Below are 15,639 nucleotides of genomic sequence, written 5' to 3'. Positions count from 1 at the left end.
AACATTTGCTTATTTAGGGTACCTCTTCAACATTTTGGAGGAAGCGTGGGTATGGAACTTTATATGGCATACCTTTAGAGCACCACAGCACTACACTTTATGCAGGGACGACAACCTAAAATCTTTTAAAGTGTAAATAATACAGGGAGAGTCACTCGAAAGAGACCCCGAATATTCTGTAATAACCTCTCACTAAGATGAAGCAATCTGAACGAAACAAGGTGCAATGTGCTCCTTAGTATATGGAGCTTCAAACAAGCCTGGATGCCCCTGCGTCGGAGCGATGAGGTAACGTTTGCAACTTCTGGGTGCATACCACCTGTACCCCTTCACTCAGTCACTGGACTTCTCATTAGGATGGTGGTGTACAGTATTGAGCAGCGCATGTTCACGGCTGTTACGGCCTACCAAAAAGTCTAGGGATATATAACTAGGCCGCACACAAGTGAGAGAGAGAGTGAGAGAGACAAAACACAAATAAAACTAAACCAACTAAATAAAAACAGACTCCATTTATTGTCAAAAAAACACAACACACAAAATATGGAAAAAATACACAAAACAAGCAAGGCAGGAGAGCCACACTAACATAGCTGTCTGACTTCACAAAGTTTACAGCTAAATACAGACTATCTGCATTTATTACTTAGATGACTAGCTAACAATTACATTTCTTTAATAAGCAACCAAAAACCCAAAGCCAGACCATCCAACCCTAACTCTCCATACCTTGCTCTGTCCTTCTACTCACTCACACTCACGCTCGCGCTTGCTCGCACACGCACACGCACGCCGCACACACACACACACACACACACACACACACACACACACACACACACACACACACACACTCACACTCTCTCTCTCTCTCTCTCTCTCTCTCTCAAAACCCAAAGCTTAATTTATAAACCTACACCCCACCCATAACCCAGGTGAGTTAATTAATAAGCCACTTAAGTGGTTAATTAGGGCAGGACTCAATTAAGATAAACACCAAATTAGAATATAAAAACAAAAGTCTAGAGTAGGTCAAAACAACGGTGCAAACCTATTCTGTCACCAATTCATTTAAGGGATGTCAGAATCAACTGGATGATTGTGAGTTAACGGAAGGTTGCTTCCAGCAAGATGGATCAACATGTCACACATCGGCAAGGAGCATGGTAGAAAGTCTTTATTTGGCAACAGGGTAATTTCAAATGGGCTTTGGCCACCATGGTCACCAGATCTAACACCACCAGACCTCTTCCTTTGGGGTCTACTCAAAGGAAAAGTCTATCGGAACAAGCCTTGCATTATGGAAGCTTTGGAGGAAAACATCCAACGTGAAATTGCTGCTATTCTCCCCAAGATGCTTGCTGATACGTTCAGGAACATGGAGCATTGCGTCAAAATGTGTCTGGCAGAAAACAGAAACCACTTCCAGCATCGCATGTTATGCAATCGATTACACCTACAGTACGTCAAGGTATAGATTGGATTTTCTTGGTTCAGATTGTTTCTTTCTAATAGGAGTTACAACAGAATATTCGGGGCCTTTTTTGAGTGAATCTAATCTAATTTCTTTTTAAAGGCTTGAGGACAAATGCTGAGCTTTCACAAGGTGTGGGGGGCATGACTCCAATGACAGATAATATTTTATTTGTCCCAAGTGGGAAATTCAGCAGTCTGTAACAGAAAGGTGAGGATCGCAATGTTATTTGAGTGGTGTGACCCCAAGTTGAGCAGGATACTTGACAGTAAACCACAGAATTGTTAGTTCAGTCCTTACCTCTGAACTGACAGTTTCTTTTGCACTATAAACTGTAATGGGCTTATTAAGATGCAGCTAAACTTGATCCGTCTCAAAAGGTGATGTAAATGGTGTTGTCTATCAAGCTCTTCAATGCCCTACAAAGTCTCAACTGTTCTGCTTTTCCTCATTTTTAAATACTATATATATATATATATATATATATATATACAGTATAGTATATATATACTTCTCAAAAAAATGAAAAGACCACTTTTGAATCCGAGCATAGCATCAAGTCAATGAAACTTCTGGGCTATTGATCTGGTCAGTTAGGTAGCAGAAGGGCTTGTTAATCAGTTTCAGCACTAGAGGGGCAACAATAAGATGACCCCCAAAACAGAAATGAATGGTTTAACAGGTGGAGGCCACTGACATTTTTCCCTCCTCATCTTTTTTGTCAGTAGTTTTGCATTTGGCTACAGTCAGTGTCACTACTGGTAGCATGAGGCGATACCTGGACCCTACAGAGCTGGCACAGGTAGTCCAAATTCTCCAGGATGGCAGGCACATCAATACCACGTGCAATTGCCAGAAGGTTTTTTGTGTCTCCAGCACAGTCTCAAGGACTTGGCAGAGATTCCAGGAGACAGACAGGCAGTTACTCTAGGAGAGCTGGACAGGGCCCCTCGTAGAAGGTCCTTAACCCATCAGCAGGACCCACCGGTATCTGCTCCTTTGGGCAAGGAGTAACAGGATGAGCACTGGCAGAGCCTACAAAATGACCTCCAGCAGGCAGGCCACTGGTGTGAATGTCTCTGACCAAACAATCAGAAACAGACTTCATGAAGGTGGCCTGTGGGCCTGACATCCTCTAGTGGGCCCTGTGCTCACTGCCTGGCACTGTGGAGCTTGATTGGCATAGAATACCAGAATTGGCAGGTCCACCGTTGGCGCCCTGTGCTTTTCACAGATGAGAGCAGGTTCACCCTGAGCACATGTGACAGACGTGAGAGGGTCTGGAGAAGCCGTGGAGAACGTTATGCTGCCTGTAACATCATTCAGCATGACCGGTTTGTTGGTGGGTCAGTGATGGTCTGGCGAGGCATATCCATGGAGGGACACACAGACCTCTACAGGCTAGACAATGGTACCTTGACTGACATTATCCCAAATCCTTGGACCCATTGTCAGACCCTATGCTGGTGCAGTGGCTCCTGGGCTCCTCCTGGTGCACGACAGTGCCCGGCTTCATGATGGCGAGAGGATGAAGGAATTGATGTCTGACCTCAATCCAATAGAGCACCCCTGGGTGGGACATTACGTTTCGGTCCATCTGACACCTAAGCCTGTCCAGGAGCTCAGTGATGTCCTGGTCTAGATCTGGGTGGAGATCCCCAGGACATCATCCGTTGTCTCATTAGGACATTGTCAGGCCTACATACATGCACGTGGGGTAGAGGGCATACAATTTGGAGTTGCTGCAATGAAATTTCGTCAAAATGGACTCGCCTGCCTGTCTGCTGCATTATTTTTTCCCTTTGATTTTCATGGCGTCTTTGAGTTCAGCCCTCTGTAGGTTGATCATTTTCATTTTCATCCTTTCGTTCCTAATACATTACCATATCAGTCCATAGCAGTAGAGAGAGCCAGCAGGATATTTTTCCCCATTGAGATCTGATGTGTTTTCAAAGTGGTCCTTTAATTTTTTTTGAGCAGTTTATATTGCATATAGGCATGGGAGCCTATAAAAAGGGCACGCCTGTCTCACTCACATGGTCACCATTCCAGTACGGCTAAAGCGATCGCTCCTTAGAAGGAAATGCAAACTACCTAAAAGAGAAATGAAATGAGATAAAATTCATTGGGTCAGTGCCAGCAAGAGGTTGTGAGTTTATTTTTGTATGAATGAAGACACAGAGCACCGTGGCAAGTTCTCAGGTGAAATGCAAATAAAACCTTTACAAATTACTGATTACATAATGAGTACACATAAGATTTGTTTAAAATAGACAGGAAAGCAAAGTATTGTGGATTGATTAGCAGAAATATCTGTCTATGTAAATAAAGGTTGAACTGTTATTGTAATGCTTGTTGTGTGGAGTATGAATGTTCTCTCTGTCTGTGCATTCTCCCAAATCCCCAAGGATGTGCATATTAGGTATACAGGTTATACCACATGCTTCATTTGTGTCTTGATTTAGGTTCCTGAATAGACAATAAACCAAAAAATAAAATCCCTTCAGTTAAATTGGATGTGTGGTTATGTGCTACACAACCAGGCAGTGGACGGGTCTTGTGCCCAGATTCCGTTGCTTTCAGCAGACAGCCAGAGATGAGCCATCCATCAGTTTCCCAGACTCATTTAAACCAGTTCAGAAGAGCTGTATGTATTCCCAACCATGTCAGGCACAAGGTAGGAACCAAGCATGGATCAGGTCCCACTCTGCCACATGCACACTTAAATATACATGTGTTTGATGTCCATTAGGGGTTGCCACTTGCGACAGCGGATCATCTTCTTCCATATCTTCCTGTCCTCTACATCTTGTTCTGTCACACCCATCACCTGCATGTTCTCTCTCACCACATCCATAAACCTTCTCTTAGGCCTTGATCTCTTCCTCTTACCTGGCAGCTCTATCCTTAGTACCCTTCTCTCAATATGGCCAACGTCTCTCCTCTGCACATGTCCAAACCAACGCAAACTTTGTCTCCCAACCGTCCAACTTGAGCTGACCCTCTAATGTCCTCATTTCTAATCCTGTCCATCCTTGTCACACCCAATGCAGATCTTAGCATCTTTAACTCTGCCACCTCCAGCTCTGTCTCCAGCCCATATAACACAGCTGGTCTCACTACCGTCCTGTAGACCAGGGGCTCTCAACGTCGGTCCTGGTCGGCAGCAGGTTTTTGTTCCAACCAGCTTCTGTTTTTATTTGGAGCCCTGCTTATTTCTCGAATTCTGTTTTGGGAACAATATAGAAATTAGAAAACTAAGTTTGGTAAAAAATATATATATATATATACTCAGCAAAAAAAGAAACGTCCTCTGACTTTCAACTGTTTTTACTTTCAGTAAACTTAATGTGTAAATATTTGTATGAACACTAAAAGAGTCAACACCATAAGACATAAACTAAAAATGTTTCACAATGTGTCCCTGAATGAAGGGAGGCTCAAAATCAAAAGTACCAGTCAGTATGTGGTGTGGCCACCAGCTGCTTGAAGTACTGCAGCGCATCTCCTCCTCATGGACTGGACCAGATTTGTCAGTTCTTGCTGTGAGATGTTACCCCACTCTTCCACCAAGGCACCTGCAAGTTTCTGGACATTTCTGGGGGGAATGGCCCTAGCCATCGATCCAAATCGATCCCGCTCCAGGGTACAGGCCTCGGTGTAACGCGCATTCCTTCGACGATAAACACGAATCCGTCCATCACCCCTGGTGAGACAAAACCGTGACTCATCAGTGAAGAGCACTTTTTGCCACTCCTGTCTGGTCCAGCGAAGGTGGGTTTGTGCCCATAGGCGGCGTTGTTGCTGGTGATGTCTGGTAAGGACCTGCCTTACAACAGGCCTACAAGCCCTCAGTCCAGCCTCTCTCAGCCTATTGTGGACAGTCTGAGCACTGATGGAGGGATTGTGTGTTCCTGGTGTGACTCGGGCAGTTGTTGTGGCCATCCTGTACCTGTCACGCAGGTGTGATATTCGGATGTACCGATCCTGTGCAGGTGTTGTTACACGTGGTCTTCCACTGCGAGGATGATCAGCTGTCCTTCCTGTCTCCCTGTAGCGCTGTCTTAGGCGTCTCACAGTGCGGACATGGCAATTTATTCAGCAGTCCTCATGCCTCCCTGCAGCATGCCTAATGCACGTTCACGCAGATGAGCAGGGACCCTGGGCATCTTTCTTTGGGTGTTTTTCACAGTCGGTAGACAAGTCTCTTTAGTGTCCTGCGTTTTTAGAACTGTGACCTTAAATGGCAACTTTCTGTAAGCTGTTAAGGCCTTAACGACCATTCCACAGGTGAATGTTAATTAATTGATTATGGTTAATTGAACATGCATGGAAAACATTGTTTAAACCCTTTACAATGAAGATCTGTAAAGTTATTTGGATTTTTAAAACATTATTGTTGAAATACAAAGTCCTGAAAAAGGGACGTTTCTTTTTTTGCTGAGTATATATATACTAGACATTAAGCCCGTTACAGTAACGGGCGCTAGAACAGTAGTGCATAAACATTTGTATGAACAGTCTATATTAAATGGCAAGGGACCTATATGCGTCACTGTATTGTGTGCCTTTTATTTTCTCTCTCAGTAATAATGGTTTGTATTTTTGTAAAATGCCTGTAATTTTGTCAGACAGTAATACAGTGGAACCAAAGTAATTTCCACCATAGGATTGTATGTAAATACAATTAATCCGTTCCAGATCATATGAACTGTATGTAAATATATATATTTTTTAAGATTTTAAGCATAAATATAATTATACCATTGAATGCACATAGTAATAGTAAACTAAATGTAAAAACATTGACTAACACTAAAAAAACCTTGAACAACAGAGAAAACTAACACTGCAAGGGTTTACACTATAGCCTTATGACCCGCTCGCTAAAAAACACCTTTTTTTTAATGAGTTTTAAGCACAGGGGAAAAAATTAACATTTGAAAAATCCATAATCTAATAAACAACCAAGAAAAGTAACATTGCAACAATGCACGCGTGCGCCTGTGTGTGTGTGTGTGTCTGACCCCCATGCGGACCTGTCTCTGTATGTGTGTGTGAGTCTCTCGTGCGGGCCTGCCTGTGTGTGTGTGTGTGTGTGTGGGTGTGTCTGTCTCTCGGGCGGGCCTGCGTGTCTGTCTGTCTGTCTGTCTGTCTCTCGTGCGCACGCACCTGTGTGTGTCTCTCTCTCTCTCTCTGCACACACAGGGAATGCACAGTTAAAGACTGAACACGAGCCTTGTGGCCCCGCGCATGCGCACTTCACCAGAAGACACACACACACGGACACCTGGATGCACACAGGGGTTTTATTAAAGAGGATATTTTAAAATGTACTAAGCAGTTATATGGGAATAATGTTTTTTTTTTCTTTTTAATATTTTCATCTTGAAGTCCATTCTGTTTTTCGAGGTGTTCTAATTGTTTAATTAATCCATTTTTTACTAATTAGTGGACCTAACGCTAAAGTAGTTGCAGCCTTTGAATATTCAGTGTTGTTTGCCTGGGTGTCTGCTGTGCTCCTTTTCAATTGTCATTATTAAAGTACAACAAAGGAGGAAAGCTGCACAGAGAATGGGCAAAATTGAAGGAAATCAGCAAAAGAGAGTTAAGCATTTAAATCTATAGCAAAAGCAGAACTTTTTCTAAAAGTCTTATAAATGTAAAATCATGCCTCTGTGCTTTCTTAATATATATATATATACTAGCCATGTGCGCCCAACTACGTTGCGCGTGTTAAAGTTGCCTGTGAAGGGCTACCTGTTTAAACATGGCTGCCAGTCGTGAACTGGGCCCTTCGTCGCACAGCATTATGATTTTTTAGGGAAACAAAATTAAAAAAGAAAACCCTTGGATATTGATTCGATAGGAACGGCCCACTCGGAATCACTGTCCAAATCGTAATTATGTGGTGGTGTAGGAGCATTTCTGTTTCTGTCCGTTCACAGTTCGTCTCGTTTTCAGGACTCTATCGATGTCTTCTCAACCTTTCTCCAATCTCGCAGGTTGCTTTGTGGCAATCCAAAGAGTGAGGCAATATACACGGAGCAATGGTTATAAAAGGGGGACACAGAGGTATCCAGGCTCTTTAAAGCATAAATAGAGATCACTTCACTGACATGTGAGCAAGCCACGGTACAACTGTGAGACGCGCAGCACTCGCCGGATACAATGTAACAATAATAGTTTCTGGAACGTGCTGTTACGTAGTCATTCATTTTACCCACTGTCTTTCTTTCATTCATATGTTATGTAGACACGTACCTTTATCTTCGGAAATCTCATTCTCTAACCAGGCTTCAGGAGGTAATCAGCGTAACACCGTCCACCACCCCTTTCATTATTCTGGCACATTGTTGACATCCGTGAGTAACAACAACAACAGCATTTATTTATATAGCACATTTTCATACAAACAGTAGCTCAAAGTGCTTTACATAATAAAGAATAGAAAAATAAAAGACACAATAAGAAAAACAAAATAAATCAACAATAATTAACATCGAATAAGAGTATGGTCCAATGGCCAGGGGGGACAGAAAACGTACTAAACTGGAAGGTGGTCTACGCATGCGTGGAATTCGCGGACAAAGATCAAGATCTAAATGAAGATCTCTTTAGTTAATTTAAAGCACAACAATTTGTTTAGTTTGAATGTCTGTGTTTTGAGGTGTGACTGGCGTACTACAGTCTTCAGTAGTATAAGCCTGGAGGAGATTCTTAATGCAATGCCTATGTTTTAGCTGTCTCTCTACTGCCATCTAGTGCTTCTTCTAATTCATTCGCGGACAAACAAAGATCAAGACCCAAATTAACATTTTATATATTGTGGCAGTAGGGGGCAGTAGTGCACCCTTGAACCCTCAGGTACAACTCCAGACACCAGGTAAAAGTCCACGACCTTTTTATTTTCTTTCACAGTGCACCAAGCACCCTCCACACTACTCATATATTAAATACAATAAACAATAACAATACTCTTTTAAACAAACTCTCCTCCTCGCCCAGACACTTGCTCCTCTACCTCCCAGCTCAGCTCAGTGTCTGGACTGAGGCACCGTCCTTTTATAGCCCCTGACCCAGAGGTGTTCCTGTCCCAACAGTCCATAGTTCCTTATTCCTTCCGGGTCAGGGCAAACAGTCCTTTTCTTCAACCTGGGAGCACGTCATTCCTTCCTATCACGTGACCATGACGTACTCCCGGGTCATAGGGCTCAAAAGAGCCCATAAGCCCCCCCACAGCGACTCCTGGTGGCCCCCAAGGTATCCAGCAGGTCTGTATATACACTACAAGGTCCATAAGGCCCTGCTGGACCTCGGGGCACGATCCTGCTGTCGGGAGAGCTCCTCCTGGCGGCCTGGGGGTGCAGACCGGCATGGAAAGCCGGCAATCCTCCACAATATACATATATATATATATATATATATATATATATATATATATATATATATATATATATATATAAAATATAAAAGCCAAATACCACTGACTCGCGCATCACAAAATCTCCCGAACCACGAGGACTTGGGACTTGAAATTTGTAATGTAGATTATCCTTGGCCCATAGGTGCTCACTAAGAAACAGTTTTAAAAATTCCGTGGTTCAAGCGTGTTCTGTCTGTATGTCTGTCCGCTTTTCACAAGAGAATTACTTAACGGATTTAGATCCGGTTGTTTTCTCAAACTGAACTTTCCGGTTGATTTTGCGACTTCTCTCATCGCGCTAACTACCAGAGTATTAATGCAAATCCAACAGAGTGGCTGCGGGCCGAGAGCAGGGAGGGCGTGGCCATCCTCATTCACTCGCCAGTCTCTGCTCGAGTTGGTCTGCGTATCGCCACATGTTGGAGTGCACCTCGCCTCCACTTAGCTAGCGATACCTGTTTGTTCAACAGACATTATCATCTACACGAGTAACGTTTGACATTTTTAAGAGAGAGATCAGAGCTACATGTGTTTTAGAGGGTAGCTGCTGATTGCCAGAAATATCATGGCCATGTGCTTTTCTCCCCACATCAACAACAACAACAACATTTATTTATATAGCACATTTTCATACAAAAAAATGTAGCTCAAAGTGCTTTACATAATGAAGAATAGAAAAATAAGAGACACAGTAAGAAAATAAAATAAGTCAACATTAATTAACATAGAAGGGGGACACTCTCCCATCAGAACTGAACACAATCGGATACAGTGCCAACGTCTATTGATTTTTAACGTTTGTCCTGTTTCATTACTACGTGGGCGAAGCCATGGGGTACAGCTAGTATAGAATAAGAGAAGAGAAAAAAAATACCAGCTAATTAATTAAGATCTATGTTATCAGTTGTCACTGATTATGAATCTGGTTGAAGCAAAAACCTGAAGCCACAGTGGGCCCCCAGGTACCGATTTTGAGAACCCCCGTTGTAGACTACCCAAGGAAAAAAAATAGTCAATTTAGACGCAGCTCAAGAAAGTGACCGGGCCATGATTAAATCTTAGTCTTGGAGTTGTGAAGCAGCAGCATTAACCAGTGTGTCAACAAGATAACTTTTTTGTTGTAATTAGTGGGTGACTTGAAGTCATCAAGTCTGCTTTAGAACTTAATTTCAGGTCTGAGTTAAACTGAATAAATACTTCAGCCAGTAAGCTGACATTTATTCTGTCTTGTGGCTTATGAAATTGACAGATGGCTGGGTCAAATTTAATACTTTTTTCGTTCTGGTCAGTGCACTTCTTGGCAGCTCTGTTGAAAAGCCAAGTATTAGAATAAATGTTCAACAGTGATTTTCCGAGGCCTTCAGACTTGTTGAAAATAGATGCACATAAATTTACTGAGTAAATTCGGCTTTTTATTTTAGTAGTGTTTTATTCTGATCTGACAACTGCTGTACCAATTTCAGAGTCCTCACCATGGAAAAAATGGCTGTGATTAAAGCTAAAACCCCCTTGTGAATCTTCAGACAAGTCTTCAACTCCCAGCTGTGCCAAGGTCAGAGAATACATTGTGCTCAGAAGTAGCAGCTTCAAGATGCTAAAAGGCCACATTACAAGCTGGGAGACCCTTCATATAGAACACCCTCTCTGATCATGGAGGAGTCATCGAGAAGCACTTTGTGATGGTGCAGGTCCTGCTACAATGAGCCTTCTTCCCACTCTGGAGCCTCTTGAACCGGACACCGTCGATAACGTAACCGAATGAGCTGCCAGATGAGGACAAATCACACATGGAGCAAGGGGAAGGTGCAAAGTGCAAGTGCTTGTATTAAAAACAAAAACCAAACAGTGTCCAAAACTTCCAAACATCCATAAATAAGTAATCCTTATAACGAGGTGAAAAGTGGAAGTTAAAAATCCAATAAATACTTAAAATCAACAGGTTGGGATGCTGTCTCTTTTAAAAAAATGGGTGCCTTCTCCTTTTAACTGGTGGCTCACCTGCTTCTCCCAGAAGGGCCTCGCAACAGGGGAGTCGCCCTATTTCCTTTGGTCCGGTTGCCTTCCGTCCCCTGGCGATGTACGGCTCCCTCACCAGACCAAGACTCGGGTCCCCAGCGACAAGGGTGCTCACACTGGGGCTCTCCCTCCCAACCCTCCTCGACTCCTGCTGCCCTCTCGGCCTTACACAGCAAGTTGTCCACGCCTCTGGTCACTCCAGCTCCTCTGAACCGCTCAGCTGGAGCGACCGCTTCTTACTACCCCTGAATGTTGGCAAAACAATGTTTTCCGGGGCTGTCCTTCAAACTGCCTGCAATCTCCATCGAAGCGGCTCTCTGTTTTGTTCTCTCACTCCCACACAGGTTCTTAGTACCTTCTGCCTTCTTCTCTCTTTAACTTCAGTCTCTCTCTCTCTCTTTTTTTTCCTCCCCTTTTCCGCACTCAAGTTTCTCCTTTTTATATGGGTACGTGGCACAGGTGTGGCGATTAGCAGCTTCCACCATCAATTATGGCCACGGGCAACTCCGCACCTGTACACTTAACTGCAGAAACGCCCGCATCGTGCCCGTGGACAGCTCCTACCATGCTGCCACACCCCCTCCTTAAAGTCGTGAGTGTGGCGATTATTTATTTAAAAAGACAATCAGCCACGGACCTCACTTTATCACACACTTCAATTTGAAACAAAGAGGGTGGAGGAGAAGGCAAATTTATGAAAGCTACTCCCAAATTTAATCCTATGTCCTCGCTGACCCGAGATCTGTGGCTCGAGGACTGACTTACTCAGCCATCTAAGGACACACACATAGCCTTGACAGCCATGATTAGGACCACCAATAGAGTATAAAGAGAGTAACTTAAACTGGTAGCTCTACAACTAGAATAATAAAAATGCAATTAGACACAAAGTAGTTGAAATACATGCTGTAGGATAAAGTTGTGACTTGTAGGTCAATGTAAATGTATCAGTTAAGTAAACTTTATGTATATATGATGTGAGGGTGTTGGACATGCACTTCACTTTCACTTCAAACACAAAGCAGACCTTTCAAACATGTGTCGCTTCCACCTCCAGTCGTAGACCCCCCTGAATGATGTCATAGGGCCCTGTAGAGGGGTCTGCTGCCGGAGATGTGCAGCCTGACACTTTTGGCCAAGTTAGATTCTTAGTAAAATGTTAAGATCAGGTGCTAGCCTCTGTATAGTTGAACCTAAGAATCAAGCGAGAGCTGTTTGATAAATGGCAGAACTGCAATGCATATTTTCAACTAAAGGTTGCATCGTTGGAGACAGTTCTTGGCTAAAGGTTAAGACCATATTTTAAAAGACAGAGCCAAAGTGCTCTTTATAAACTAACTAGCTGTGTAAGCCCATGCTGTAAAAAGCCGGGACTCCTAGAAACTATTGAAATTATCAGGAAAAAAAAATTGGAATGCAGAGATGTCAGGTAATTGAAAGGAACTACTCTGGGCATCTCTCTCCTAGGAGGATTCGTTTTGCTGACGTGCTGTTCTCCCTTTTCTATCAGCAGCTAAGCGAGTTTCTCTCTCTTCTGATGTTTCATTTTGCCGATGTGCTCGCCTCACTTGTGTATTAGCGACTAAGCAAGGTTCTGTGTCCTCAGTGATTTTGTTTTGCTGACATGCTTGCCTCTGTTGTCTATCAGCAGCGAAGTGAGTTTCTCTTTCCTCAGAGGTTTCGTTTTGCCGACATGCTCTCCTCCCTTTTCTATGAGCAGCTAAGCAAGTTTCTCCTCGGAGGTTTCGTTTTGCCGACGTGCTCACCTCTGTTGTCTATTAGCAGCTGAGCGAGTTTCTCTCTCCTTGGAGGTTTCATTTTGCCGACATGCTCTCCTCCCTTTTCTATCAGTAGCTAAGACAGTTTCAATTTCCTCTCCTCCCTTTTCTATCAGCAGCTAAGCGAGTTTCTCTCTCTTCCGAAGTTTTATTTTGCCGATGTGCTCGCCTCACTTTGTATTAGTGACTAAGAAAGGTTCTCTTTCCTCAGTGATTTTGTTTTGCCGATGTGCTCGCCTTCGTTGTCTATCAGCAGCTAAGCGAGTTTCTCTCTCCTCAGAGGTTTTGTTTTGTCGATGTGCTCTCCTCCCTTTTCTATCAGCAGCTAAGTGAGTTTCTCTCTCCTCTGAGGTTTCGTTTTGCTGATGTCCTCGCCTCTCTTGTGTATTAGCGGCTAAGCAAGTTTGTCTTTTCTTGGCGGTTTCACTTTGGTGACAGAGTCACTTTCATTCAGCTTCGTACTGTAGCCTCGCACTTCTTTCTTCTTCCGACTTGTTAACTTGGGGCCGCCTTGACATGATTTAAATCTAATCAAAGATGAAGGAGAAAAATTTAAAGACACAAAAGGGGAAAATAAAATGCATATACATCAGAGTAAAATGAAAACACATAAAACAAAAGAAAACTGAAAAGGACTATATGGAGAAAAACTTATAAAATATTAGAGCACAGAGTGTTTTGTTGACACGATGCATGCAACGTGAAATGAATGAGATGTAACGTGAAGATGAGGTTATCACAACCACTCCTTTCCTACCAACAGTCAGGCTGTCCGTGATGATGACACCCCCACCACTTTCCCCAGGTGGTGGGATGAAGAGCCCTTACCCCCACTCCACCGCCACCTGGGCTGGACGGACAGACAGACATACACACACTCTTCCACGTGTAGACGTTTATATTTAAGATGTATATTATGGAACTATAGAAGACAGACCCCAACAGAGCTTTCCAGCAAAAAGGTTAACTGATAGATTCACTTTGAAAAAAACAGCAGACATTAGATTGACTTCACTTTTTAAACAGATATATATTTTTTTCTATTCTCATTTCAAATTTTCTAAGTAAATTCATGACAGAAGGTTAACAGTGAAGCCATTCTTCAGAAACTTAGGAGGCAAAACCTGGACTGTTGTTAAAAAAGAAAAATTTCATTTTATGTTTTGAGAATTGATTGCATAAACAGTAAATACACTGTGAAGTTATTTTTAGTGCACTTTTTGTAAAAAGACATTTCAGATGTCAGACTGTGCCCAGACAGTGATTGTTAATTTATTTCATAGGTCCAGTGAAAACCTGTTGTTTTTCTCCTGACGATGCCATCTTTGCCAGTGGCTCTCATGACTGCACAGTGAGGGTGTGGCGAACAGCAACAGCAGAGTGTCTCCATTTGCTCCAAGGTCAGTCTTGTAAAACTACACACTAATTAGGCTACATGGGTACTCGAGAGAACACCAGTGTAAATTAAGGGGACATGCATTTATGACTGAAACCGAGAAACAATTCTTAACACAAAGAGTCGAGAAAATCTGGAACAGACTGCCGAAATCATTTAGTGGAAACCTTGACAATTTTTAAAATGTATTTCGATAAGATATTGGGACCACTGACCTATTAGCTAAACCAACATACTTGATGGACTGAAAGGTCTCCTCTCATTTGTCCTGTTTCTTGTATTATTTTGACATAATTCTCTCCCAAGCTATTGTTACTTTTATGGAAAAAACTAGGGCAATAAAATCTAAATTTAATGTATGCTCACAAAATGTTCTTTTTTTCAAGCCTGCTTATTCCAGTTGTGAAATATGAAACTCACTGAGGAACTGCAAAATTTGGGGTGCCAACATGGTCACAACCCCATTTAATAATAAGCTGTCCAATAAAGTAAAGTATCACAACTAAATTTAAACAGATGGGCAGAAAATCCTGCCGACTATGCCAGTTGTGATAAACCCAGGGCATCAGTGAGCCCCAAACCCTAACACAAATACACTTGTACAGTCCTGGGTTCTAATAATCAAAGGATTTCATTTTAACTATTTCCAAATGTGACATAAGCACAAGCAAATATGGGTCTCTCTCACAATAGATCTCTTTTTCTCCCTATCGCACTGCCCTCCTCCACTCAGTTGTTGCTCCACTACCTCCCAGCTCTGACTTGTTCGAATAAGGGAATGTGATCTCTTTTATTACAGACTTGGGAGTACTTCCAGTGCCAGGGTGACTGCCCGATGAAAGTACTTCCGGGTCGCATTGAAGTCCATAATAGGGAGCTTGTCTCCCTACAGCACCCTCTCGTGACACCCAGTGACCCCAGCAGGGCTGCTGTGCCGGAGTACATATCCCAGCATGCCCTGCTGGCTTCCTACTATGCACCAACCTCCAGGGCTGCTGCCATCTAGTGTGTTGGGGGAATAAAAAACCTCCAGCAACTTTTTCTCTTTTTAATGAGCTGTATGTCCACCCCTTCCGGTCCTTCCTTCCAGATCTGTTCCCTCTCCTGGCTGGGATGCCCGTCCAGCCCGTGTGGCATCTACAATCTACAACCATTAACACTGTCCGGTCTTCCAGTGGTCGAATTACTGTTGAAAGAAGGATGTATCGTAATGTTATTGCGTAATTTATGTCTGAGTGATGGGCTACGCAATAGGATAAGATTAGTTTTGGTCGAACAATTCTAACATGTAAAATTTTAACAGGCGACAAGAAAGATAATATAGTACTTCTTCCGCAGATAACATTAGACACCAAAGGAGATCTTGATGTGCCATTCGTATTAAAACGTTTACAGTTTCCCATTAAAATAGCTTTTGCTCTGACAAAACATTTGAAAAAGTCGGTTTATTTATTAGAGAGAAAGAAGCGATATTCACTCATGGGCAGTTATACGTTGCATTGTCACGATGTAAGTCCAAACACAGAATCAAAATTCAATGTGATACTGA

General features: G+C 42.8%; 1 protein-coding gene across 4 annotated transcripts in view; it reads left to right on the top strand.

Annotated features, from left to right (window-relative positions):
* Nucleotides 1-15,639, top strand: part of wdr38 (WD repeat domain 38) — a 49,248-nt gene that overhangs the window by 7,198 nt on the left and 26,411 nt on the right. For 3 of the 4 annotated variants that reach the window (XM_039762439.1, XM_039762437.1, XM_039762438.1), the window contains exon 3: nt 13,978-14,094. The exons of the other annotated variant lie outside the window; for it this stretch is intronic. In XM_039762439.1, the coding sequence (XP_039618373.1) occupies nt 13,978-14,094 (117 nt within the window). The remainder of the gene's footprint in view (nt 1-13,977; nt 14,095-15,639) is intronic. 4 annotated transcript variants of the gene reach the window in all.

The sequence above is a fragment of the Polypterus senegalus genome, chromosome 9 (genome assembly GCF_016835505.1).
Source record: "Polypterus senegalus isolate Bchr_013 chromosome 9, ASM1683550v1, whole genome shotgun sequence".
NCBI classification, from domain to species: Eukaryota; Metazoa; Chordata; class Cladistia; order Polypteriformes; family Polypteridae; genus Polypterus; species Polypterus senegalus.
The sequence above is the reverse complement of the archived record's forward strand: the minus strand, read 5'-3'. Positions and strand labels throughout refer to the sequence as shown.